Source organism: Vigna angularis, chromosome 10 (assembly GCF_016808095.1).
Source record: "Vigna angularis cultivar LongXiaoDou No.4 chromosome 10, ASM1680809v1, whole genome shotgun sequence".
In the NCBI taxonomy this organism is placed as follows: Eukaryota; Viridiplantae; Streptophyta; class Magnoliopsida; order Fabales; family Fabaceae; genus Vigna; species Vigna angularis.
Window position 1 is genome coordinate 5790109 of NC_068979.1, and position 11660 is coordinate 5801768.

The 11660-nt window shown below is 32.2% G+C and overlaps 1 protein-coding gene across 2 annotated transcripts; it reads right to left on the reverse strand.

Annotated features, from left to right (window-relative positions):
- Positions 1-5024: 5024 nt before the first annotated feature.
- LOC108334552 (CDPK-related kinase 5) lies at positions 5025-10268 on the reverse strand. 2 transcript variants are annotated; one of them, XM_017570388.2, is made up of 11 exons: positions 9466-10262; positions 8329-8459; positions 8119-8160; positions 7876-7984; positions 7302-7380; positions 6920-7216; positions 6733-6842; positions 6193-6300; positions 6056-6118; positions 5800-5967; positions 5025-5483 (listed from the first exon to the last, which is right to left on the reverse strand). In XM_017570388.2, exons 1-11 carry the CDS (start codon positions 9988-9990, stop codon positions 5346-5348), a joined length of 1770 nt encoding a protein of 589 aa, XP_017425877.1. In that variant the 5' UTR covers positions 9991-10262; the 3' UTR covers positions 5025-5345. The 2 variants fall into 2 exon arrangements, with proteins under 2 accessions (XP_017425877.1, XP_052725780.1); XM_052869820.1 differs by lacking the exon at positions 6193-6300 and having other exon boundaries at positions 9466-10268.
- Between the last annotated feature and the right edge of the window lie 1392 nt (positions 10269-11660).

Sequence of the window (11660 nt, forward strand, 5' to 3'; positions counted from 1 at the left end):
ACAATGAGAAAGGTACGAAAAATGAATTGAAAGAAACAAAACGCAGGGCTGGGCTTTTGAGCCCGGGCATCATTTTAATCAAGGCTTTTTACTTCTGCACCACCATAATTTCCAACTAAACCCCCTTAACTTTGGGAAACTATCATTGTTCTGGAAATATTTCGGAATAAGGTGTCTAAAATTTTCAAAACAATTTCCAGAACAAATATTTTGGAATATAATGAAATGCATTTTGAAATACAATGTTCATAATAATTTTTATAAAATATATATAATAAATTTCAAAATGAATATTTCAGAAAAAACATTTTAAAATAATTTTTCAAACATAAATGATAGTTTTCAGAATAACTTCTATTTTCTTCTTCTTCTTTTTTCTTCCCGAATGAAAAAATGACAAAGATAATGACGAGAATAAGTACATTAATGACTTGGTGTAATAAGGAAAAGTATCTTATCTTAATCTTAATAGAGTACAATTAACAGTAATGTGGTGCAGGGAAAAAAATCACCAAAGTTTGATACTACTGAATTTTGAACTTTCACAATTTTTTTATACGAAATTTAAAAAAATATATATTTAAAAATTCATATTTGAATTTTTTATAAAAATAGTTAAATGATGTTTTAAAAAATCATTGTAGTTTGATTTTATATAATATTTACGAATTAAATCATAGGTATACTCAGAACATAATAAGATCAGTAAATTTGTTGAACAAAATGGTAAAATTTTAAATTGTTTTTTTTTTCTTTTGCTGTACCTGATTACCTTCTTTGGTTAGTATATTCATTTCAAATAAAACTTAAACCTAATTAAAATTAAATGTAACTAAAAATTTGTTTTTATATATATTAATTAAAACTAAATATAATTAAAATTCACATTTTTGTGTTGAACCTTGTTAAAATTAACACAATTAAAAATTTACCTTATTAACATTGTGAGTTGCAACATCATCTAACATTAACTTTTCTTAATAAATTTCAATTAAAATAAAATAAAATAAAAACAGATAAATGAAATTTTAATTAAAACAAAATTCAAATCTAATAAAAAATAAATAGTGTGATTTTAATTAAAAAAAAAATTAAAAATCTAATAAAAAATAAAGGGTGTTATTTTGTTATACTATTCACCTCTACTGAATTTTAAAAGTAAAGTATATATTTTTTCTGTTACATCCTTAAAACTCTTATGATTAAGATTATAAGAAGTTTACAAACTGATTAATTTTGTAAACTTAATTTTAATGAAGTATTGACAAATAACTTATTTTTATTTTAATAATTTTATCATTTTTGTAGTAAAAAATAAAATTAATGATTCGTATTACGATTTACGATTTTATAAATTCAATATGATCTAACCATAATATCGTTTTTAACTGTTGGCTTTTAATCAATATATTATGTTTTTTTTTCTTAACCATTATTATAACAAACGCATAACAATATACATATTTCATGTGTTTAAAATTATACTTATTTAAATTATTATCGGATAGTTTAAACTAATTTAATTTTAATTTCAAATATGAAAACTGAATTAAATTCAACTGTTTTAAATTCAGATATATCGAATTTAATTATAAGGTGGTCTGCATGAGTAGGCCATAATAGTTATCTTTTTCATTATTTTTTCTTCTCAGATAAAATAATAATCATGTTTTCCAAATATACTTTTAATGTTTTTTCAAACTTTTAACAAAGGCCGAGACAATAAAAGCTATAACACAATTTTTGAGATGTTATTGTTGTAATCTTCTTTTCTTTCTCGATTTTTTTTTAGTAAAATTTCTTTTCCAAATTTATCATTCATTTATAAGCTAAGTAAGTACAGTGCAGGTGAGAGAAATGATGATACTATGTAGTCAATTGAAACAAAAGAGTAGACAATATCACAATTTGTAATCCAGTATCGTATTAATTATATTGATATAATCATTATATTAAATATAAACACATAATACTAATAACTCATTATTATATTATTTATAAATTCTCTTTAAATTATTCACATCCTCTCGAAAAGCATTACACTACAAACTAATCATTATTTATTTTAAGCACTATTATTATTTTATTTACTTTTTAAAAATATTGAAGTCCAAAGTTCGACTTTTTGAAGAAAAAAAAATACGATTATGTACTAGCTTCTCAAAAAAATTTAAAAAGTTTTTATTTTTCTTCTTCTACCAAACAAACATGCACAAATTTAAGCACATTTCGAGAAACGGTGTCTCTGTTGTGCTGAAGACGAAAACAAAGCGAAAAAAAATTAGAAAAATAAGTTGTATAAATATTTAAACATATAAAAACTATAAAAATTGAGATGTTAAGCTTTTTTAAAAATATTGCATGAAAAATATAATGATAAATTATATTTTAATCTGTGTTATAAATATAAACATATATGTATATATGTATGTAACATTCCAAAAATACAGTTTAAAACTATATAATAGAATAACCACATTCAATAATAATTCAGATCAGTCTTACACTAAGGAGAGCGTACGGTTATGGTCGAACGGCCTTACAAAGCAGTACGAGAAAATTCAACTATACAAGGTACACTTCTGACCGAACGGTTTACAAAAAGCCAAATACCGGACAGTCATACAAATCAAAAGGGGAAGGTGATCGAACAACCACCTCACTATAAAACTAAACTACTGACCGAACGTCCTACTGTTCGGTCTTAACTTCAACCTTAACTAGGTTTTCTTCCTCCAGTGCCTCTTCCAGCAGCTCGTCTCCCTCTGCTCACATCCACACAGATGATCATTGCAATGACAAAGACGAACGTACAAAACAAGACAAGACAGGAAACACAGGGTAAGCTTATGTAATTTAATTCATGTATAAACATACATTTCACAAAAATCAAACAAACAAGATAGTTCATCATACGTTCATACAAAGCTTAATACTAGACTGACTGTCCGGACTGTATGAATTCTGTGTAGCTACGACGTTTGTGCACCCGGGTGATGTAGTAACTGGGATACCCTCAACAGCTGCCACCCGAGGTTAGTCCTATCTGTCCAAATTAACCATAAGGACTAGGACCTCCTGCTGTTCCCACACATAACCTACCCTCCTCTACGTGAGGACGAGTACTCACGGAACATCAGGATGAACCGCCAGCTTAGCATGCCCACATTCATACTTTACCAATTCCAATATTCATACATGAGTCATTCCTCCCCGGAACTCTCGTTCATAATCCACTTCATTTCGTTCATAACATATTCTCTTCATCTTTCATTAATAATTATCTCACTTATCACCTCGTACAAAGATTCATAAGAATCCCAAATACCGAACGTTCAACACTGATTCAGAACGGGACCGAACACTTGGAGTGAGACTGAGAGGTCTCTAGTTCCAGAATAAATTAAGACCAAGAGGTTTACTGTCAGGTTGAGAAAGAAACCGAGTGCAATAGATATCGCAGGAACGAAGGGAACGAACGTTAATTACAAAGTGAGCCAATTAGATGAACTGACTCTTGAGAGTTCCAACCGAACACTGAAAAGACCATGCCAAGTACTAAGACTCTAGGCCGGAACCAATGGATACAGCACTTCAAGACATTCAAAGAATAATACTTAGAAGAATTCACATGAAGAAACCGAACGTCAATAAATATACTTAGCCTTTGAAGGAACTAAACACCAATAACCATCAAAATGCCAGTCAAAGACTGAACACTATAGTGAGCGAACCCTATTGGGCTTGAACGAACGCTCTTATTATGAAGTTAGCTTAAGAAACTAGAACGAGTGCATGGTGTAAGACCAAACACTTGCTTAGTACGAACACTAGATATAAGACCAAGTGCTACTAAACTTATAAAGAAGATGCTTGATAAATATACTAAGATACTATTGGAATAGTGTTTAAAAATAACTAAAATATACAATTACATACATATATATACTTAAGTTTATCACAAAATACCAAGACACAACTATGCTTGGCCGAACGCTTGTGCAAAGTAGTTCGAAATGAAGACGCTCGTCCTCAACTAAGATTCTTCCCAAATGAAAGAATCCAATTCTAACCAATTTTACTAGAAATACCGAACGTTCAATGACCGTTCAGTGACGAACATACACTATCATAGGGGAAATTTCATACCAGAATCATTTATATTCAAACTCATTTCTTAACATATAGTTTCATAACTTTATACATTCATATCATAATCAATTTTCATATTTCATACAATCCAAGCATATCAACCATCATATATCATATTAATTCAGTCAATTTAACGAACGTTCATGTATTACACATAATCATACAAATTAAATTAATAAGCTTCCCTTACCTCTGAGCGTGAACGAACGTCCTAGAAGCAGAATTAAGGTTCGTCCTACTAAAATTTCTTCTACCCTCAGCACTCAACAATTCTCCAAAACTAAACCAAACAGAAAACCAACAATGGCTCAGACGAGATGAAATCATGCAACCAGAACTTGGTTTACATGTGCCAGAAAATGAACGTCTAAAGACAATGAGAACTTACCAGTTCAGAACTCGAAACCGATCGGTTCAAACTGAAGCTCTGGACGCCGGAAGTGCTTCTACGGTGCCTGAACGGTGATCGGAGAAGAGAAAATGTGAGATTTGGTAGAGAGAAGGGAGAGCTTTTAGAGAGAAGGAGGAGAAATGAAAATTATCCGAGTTTGAGGAAGAAGGTGCATGCAGAGAGTGTGACGTGAATTTTTTCCATAACTCAGTTTTGCTTCCCACGTCAAACGAACGTCCGCTCATCTGCCGACACCTGTCTTCCACTATCTGATTTCCCAATTCTCTTCGCTTGACACCTGACGTCCGTTCAGAGAGTTTGGATGCGTTTTAAATGTGCTCTGACAATGTACACAAGTATAATTAATTATATTTTTAATATAATTAACCATTATGTTATTAATTTTTATTAATATTTACGTATTTCTTTAGCATAATAACATTAATAATTAAAAGAGAATTATTCAAATAAAAACAAAATATTGATAATGAATAAAAAAATTAAGATCACAAGAATGACACACCTCCATTGTTTATCTTCTAAGAAGTTACAGATTAGAGATTAGCCTTTCAATACACTACTACAACTTTACAGTGGAAAATACAATAGCCTGTAGCAGGTTTGCCTCAAGTGGTGAAAGAACGAGATAATTCTATAAAGGTATATGCTGAGCCACAATGTGAAAAAAGAAAACCACCTGAAGATATGGTTGTAATGATTCTTTTAGCAATTTTCTAAGCCAGATAGATCATCACGTAGTTTATCAAGCAACCTTGGACATTTTGCTAAACTTCTTAGATCTCTATTGAGCTTTTGCAAGACTTCTAGATGGGCCATGCAACAGTTTGACAAACCCAATGAAACTTAATTTTCCATCAGTGTGCCGAATCCAATCATGGAGAACAGCATGAACAGGGACAGATGGACCAAGCCCAAGCACCTGGTTATTATTCAGATAAAACTAAGTTAAATCGCTGTTCAAATGAACCCAAGTTAAATCAAATTATCCCGTCATAAAAAGGCAAACATGGACATACATCAACTGAAACTAGTTTTATGCCTTATATTTTTGCACTGATATTGAAATTGCTGTTCTTTTTGATTCAGAAACAACTAGGCCTTATGTAAATGTAACTCGTTATCATGAGGAATGAAGAAAATTAATATATTTAAATCACACTGCAACACCGCGAAAGTTTGAAATAGGTATGTATGCATAAACTATCATCAATTCATCGTAGTCAAATAAAACATACCGAAGCTAGTTCGTCAATGACTAAGGCCTTGTTTCCGTCCTTTTCAAAAAGTTCGTAAGCATTACGTGCGCGTTGCTCCCACTGGTCATGTGTTTCAAGTTGATGAACACTAAGCGCAGCCGCACAGAACTCATCAAAATCCATCCTTCTAAATTGTAATGCATTAAGCTGCCACCCATATTATTCGTAATCAATAACTACTACAGCTACAGAATGCCATTTGAATAATTTCTATGGCTAAATCATAGTACTTAACTGATATCAGAAAGTCAGGTACGCGTGACTCGTTCATAGCATCTGTTGCACTCAGCATCAAGACCTGAGCAACCCAAAAATTGTGAGATGACAAATACCATCCCTTAATATCTTAAAAATAATTGAAACATAACCGACCGCTGTGATATTTTCCAAGCTAATAGAGCCATTTTTGCTTGGATTTAAAAGTGAAAACTGCTCCCTCAAGTAAAATAGCTCATCCACAGTTAATGTCTTGGACAGAGCCTGATCCAGTGCCCGTGAAGAAAAATTTCAGTAAGTTGTTCAGAAGAAAATATAGTGTAATCAATAAAGAAAAGGCAGCAGGAACAACCAAAATGAAGGAAAGAACCAATGCTCTTTAGTCACGCCACACATTTTAGAAAGGAAACCGTTACAATTATGAAACATTGTAAAATAATTGACAGGGTTGCTACTGAGATGAATTGGGGAATAATAAAATCGCTTATCCAGAAACATTAACTCCAAAATCTTAGATAAGTAGTATATCCATTAATAGGTGAAGAAGAAGAGACCACGGAGAACAAAACCATACAAATGAAAATCAATAGAGATGATGACAAAGGAAAATGGGACATACAGTTCAACAAGAGGTTCTATTTTTTTTATCACCATCAACTGTTAAATACAGACAAAATTTTACATAAATAGACATACCCTTAAAGCCGCTTTCCGTAGAGATGAAGAACGCATGTATGCCTTCATGAGCTTGAATATTAGAATATCCAGAGGTACTTTCACATCCTTGTTTTTAATCCATGGATGACCTGAGGTGCCCAATTGTTGTAAGTAACAAATATAAATACAGGCACAAGAACCAGCAATCATTGCTGAGACAACTCACATAGTGCCTGTGCTGCAGACATTCTTTTCCGTGGATCTTTATTTAGTAATCGCATAACAAAATTTGTTGCCTCATCTGACAGAGAAGGCCAAGGAGGTTCATCAAAACTTGGATCAGCTTTTAACACGGCATGGAAGATACCAGACTCGGTCCGGGCCCAAAAGGGACGACTGCCACATATTAAAATATATGCAATCACTCCAATACTCCATACATCAGCTTCTGTACTGTAAGCTCTATGTAGAACTTCGGGTGCCACATAGTATGCACTGCCAACAATATCATTAAGTCTTTCATCTGTAAAGAACAATGAAAAGTCAAGAAATAAAGCAACTCCAAGATAATAAATAACATAACATATTTAAAAGGAATAAAAATATACCTGGTTTAACAAAATCTGACAACCCAAAGTCTATGGTCTTCAGGATTGAGTTCTCGTCCTTGGATGTGAACAAGAAGTTCTGATCCAAAAATTAGCCATTTTGAAAAGTTGTTCTTGATAAGAATCAGAGGACAAGTCCCATATGCCAAATCAATCAAAATCGCAAGCATCGTATTGCTATTTGTGCTAGATGATTATGACCACAAACCAATATTGAATAAAAGGAACACTATGCTCCTTCTCATAAATGCCCTCAAAAAGCTAGGAATGGCGCATTAAAATTTGTGTTTTCCCCTTTTGCATTTGTTACGAAATCTTAAACAAACACAAGATAAATGAGTAAGATTATAATTACAGACAATAAAACCTTTCCCATAGCTTCCATTTTGTTTTCTTTTTCTACACCTCAAAAAGATAAATAATTTTTCGATCATAAAAGTGAAAGGTCGTTCTTTAATGAAAAAGATACTCCATACATCTGACTACGTAGTCTAAGAAGCTGAGTTCAATATTGTGAAACAGAAAAGGGTGGGGTGGGGAGAAGAAATCTCAAAAAACCACACATATACTTCACCTCAGGTTTAAGATCACGGTGCACGACACCCTGAAGATGGCAAAAGGCAACCACATCCAGTATTTGTCTAAGGACAACTTTTGCATCTTCCTCTGTGTACTTCCCACCTCTGAAAGAGCAAAGAGATATCTTATACTCGTTATGCTCAATATTTTGCCACTAATAACTTCCATTCATCCCCAATTGGCATCAGTGGCATCCAAATTTTAAAAATTCACATGTTCATTTGAAATAAATGAATACCTTGACAATATTCTGTCTAACAGCTCTCCTCCTTCACACAACCTAGAAGATGCATAACAGTTTAAAGAAAAAGCTGTTAATACAAAACTCATTACACTTGTCCTTGCGTATCCAATAAACGAGGACAAGTTATCTTCGTATTCCAAATCAAATTGCCAAAACCAATAACTAGAGCATTTAACTTAAACAAGCAACATAATTGAAGCTCACTCCATTACTATATAGACATTATCATGGTCTTCATATGCATCATAGAATTGTACTAGATTCTTGTGCCTAGTCAAAGCTCTCAAAATTTTTACCTCCCTTCTCACATCTTCAATAGCAATTGCAGTGGTCATCTGCAATTAAAATAAATTATGTACATTAATTAGTAAATATAAGTGTGACTTTGCTTTATTCTCATAAAAAATAAATTTATTAATATAACTCAAAGAGGCTAGGGAGGTTTACCTCAATATATTACAAGTAAAAGGAATACAGACAACATTAGATCACAAATTCTGAGATACTGGATATAGTAGATCCACATTCGTAATAGATTTTCGTAATAAAGTTTATGTCTACATCTCCCTTCATAGTAGACATAAACTTTATTACATCTCCCTTCATAGTAGACATAAACTTTATTACGAAAATCTACTACGAATGTGGATCCATTCCCATTAAAGACCCAAAAATCATGCGACTGTGGCAGTAACAAAGTAGCTTAAAAGGAAAATAATAAAACAAAGATAACAATAAGAAATGTAAGAACTTTACTCAACTCAAATTGTAGCAAAACAACAGATCCATACTTGACTATAAGCAATGCAACCATTCAAGTGGAACTCTCTTTTACATCCCAAGTCTAAACAAGCATTGGAAAGTTTCAGCCGGTCTTTTTCTTTGCCTCAAAATTTTATCATATTTGTTAAGAAATCAGTACTGTTTTAGACAGCATAAACTGATATGGAAAAGTAGAAATGCATGACCATCACAATCGAACAGCCCCATGCACCCAGTAAAATCCCCAATACTAACTACCCAAACTAAATCACGTACTCACATATACAAACATCAATAAAACTAACAGTAAGGAGTAAGGTTATAGAAAACGGTCCCCAACCATGATTTCGGCCACAAGGTTTTTTAGATTCTCTACAACCACAATTGCATCACAAGCCACATTTGTGCACAATTCCCCACATTGCCAATAATAAGACATAATTTAAAACCTTAGCTAGGAATGACAATTCAACCACAATTTTCAAAAACTAACAGTGAAAAGCTTAAAATTATTAGGGTAATAAAATGATAACCATAACTAATACTACTTATAAATTGCATGTGAATTTTGGTGGAAACCTTGGCTTTTGGAATGACTTTAACGGCCACTTCTTGCCCCTTCACCACTCCTTTCTTCACCTTAGCAACACAAGTGTATCCAAAATGCCCTCTCCCAACCTCATCTCCAACTTCATATTTATTTCCGAAATGTTTGGAGAATCCAAAAGTCTTGTTCAGTACAGAGAACCCCTCTTCCTCAGGTATGGCAGCCTCGTTGGGTTTCACCGACCCGTGCCGCCGCGCCAGAGCCGCCCTTATGTGCTTTGCCGGCGAGGGCGACAGAAACGATCGCTTGAAGAAGCGGCGGGGCGAGACGGGTAACACGTAGCGGCCCGGACTCGGACTGTAGAATGGAAAGAAGGGAGATCTCTTACCGTTCTCGAGCTCCTTAGGGTTTTGGCTCTCGCCATCGGTGCTGCGCAAGTGAGGTTCGGGGATGTGACTGTGAGTGACTGCGACGGCAACATCTTGAGAATGTAGAGTGGGGGAGTGAGTGGCGGATTGGGTAGAGGAGAGAGTGGGTTTGGAAGTGCAGAGACCCATTCGGTTTTCCTTGGTTACGAAAAAAGCACGCAATGTGGTAATGTAATGACTCGAGGTCAAAACATTGCATGTGATAACCGTGAGAATGGATCGTGGATGAGCTTGAATTGGGAAGTTCTTGCTTCGGAAATCTTCTAGTTAAGTTCAAATGTGGAGTTTGAGAGAATTAAGGTTTGGTGGGTTCGTTGATCGTGGAGACTGTTCGTTTAACAATGGTGGTGGGACTGTACGCATGGAGAAGAAGAAGAAAACAGAGAGAGAATTTTCGTACTAAAAACGCGTAAATTAAAATAAAGAATAACAGTGACATACATTTATACAATAAAATAGTCATAAAAAAATAAATTTTTATATTTTTCAAGAAATAAGAAAATAAAAAATAAGAAAGAATGGTATTAAATAAATGTAAAAATTTATGTGTGTGAGAATATATTTTTTCTAAAATAAGAGGGTTTAGTTAGAACATGAAAATTATATTCCAATACTAAAAATAAAACCACGCAAGATCAAAGTGTACTCGTGGTCTTATTTACCCTACTTCTGTACAATGTGCAGTAGTTTGTTCAGTATATCTCTATCACGTTCCGTACATTAATTATAAAGTTTATTTAATGGTAAATATTAAACTAGAAGGTGAAAAAAATTATCGATTTAACTTTTATTAATATTTGAAAGATGTAAAATTGATTTAAAAGATTTCGAATGGAGGATGCAAGAGATTATATATTTAATTTCTTTAGTAATAATTAATTTTTGTCGAAAAAGAAAAACACTTCATCCTTATTTGTAAAATTATGTAAAATATGAAAATATAAGTCTATTCTCCAGGGTTTTCAATTTTTATAAATAATTAAAGTAAATATTTTGATAGTTTTAACTAATTAAAAAAACATAACTCATTTGACTTAAAAATAGTTACTGTAAAAATAGTAAATTTTACACCACCTAATAAATAATATCAAATTGGTTACAATACAATATAAAAAGGTCATGTTATTCTGGTATTTTATTTTATTTTTTATTAATTTTTTATATATTTTATAAAATATTTTAAATTAACATCATTTTAGCTTAGGAGAAAAAGGAGAAAAATGCATGCATTTAAAAACGTCCAATGACGGAATTATTAGAGAAAGGGTCAATGCTTTCTATTTTCATCTGATGCGCAACAATACCGCGTTTACTGTTTTGTGTGCATCCTATTCCATATTTAATTTTGTTACTTTTTTTTTATAATTCTTATCATTAGCTATTGGTTAAAACAATAAAAATTTCGGACAAAGACCATAGAAAAATAAATTTGGTAAAAGAAATATTTTTTTCTAATTGATTCTGATTTTTTTGGATAAAATATTTAGGCAAGTTGAATAGTGATTAAGATTATGACATGTCTTAAGGTTTAAGTAATACTTACAAAAGTTCTTATACATTTTTCATTGATAAATTTCTTAAATTAATAGCGAGATTGAATCTGCGGACCTATAAATTGTAATATGTTACTCTATTTCAGAGAAAAATAAATGTTTTGGTGCAAATTAATAAACTAAAAACATTCACTTTACATGTTATAGACGTGATTTATTTAATGTTTTTTTTAAATATCTTTCAACTCCTTTTCATAGTATTAACTTTAATTATTTTGAACTTATTTTAAATTTTTAATATTTGAT

Coding starts and splice junctions, on each gene's coding strand:
- LOC108334552 (XM_017570388.2), bottom strand. CDS start 9,990: ATGGGTCTCTGCACTTCCAAACCCACTCTCTCCTCTACCCAATCCGCC. Junction 7,985..8,118: donor TTAGACAGAATATTGTCAAG/GTATTCATTTAT, acceptor TTGCTCTTTCAG/AGGTGGGAAGTACACAGAGG. Junction 6,843..6,919: donor GTCTGCAGCACAGGCACTAT/GTGAGTTGTCTC, acceptor TGGGCACCTCAG/GTCATCCATGGATTAAAAAC.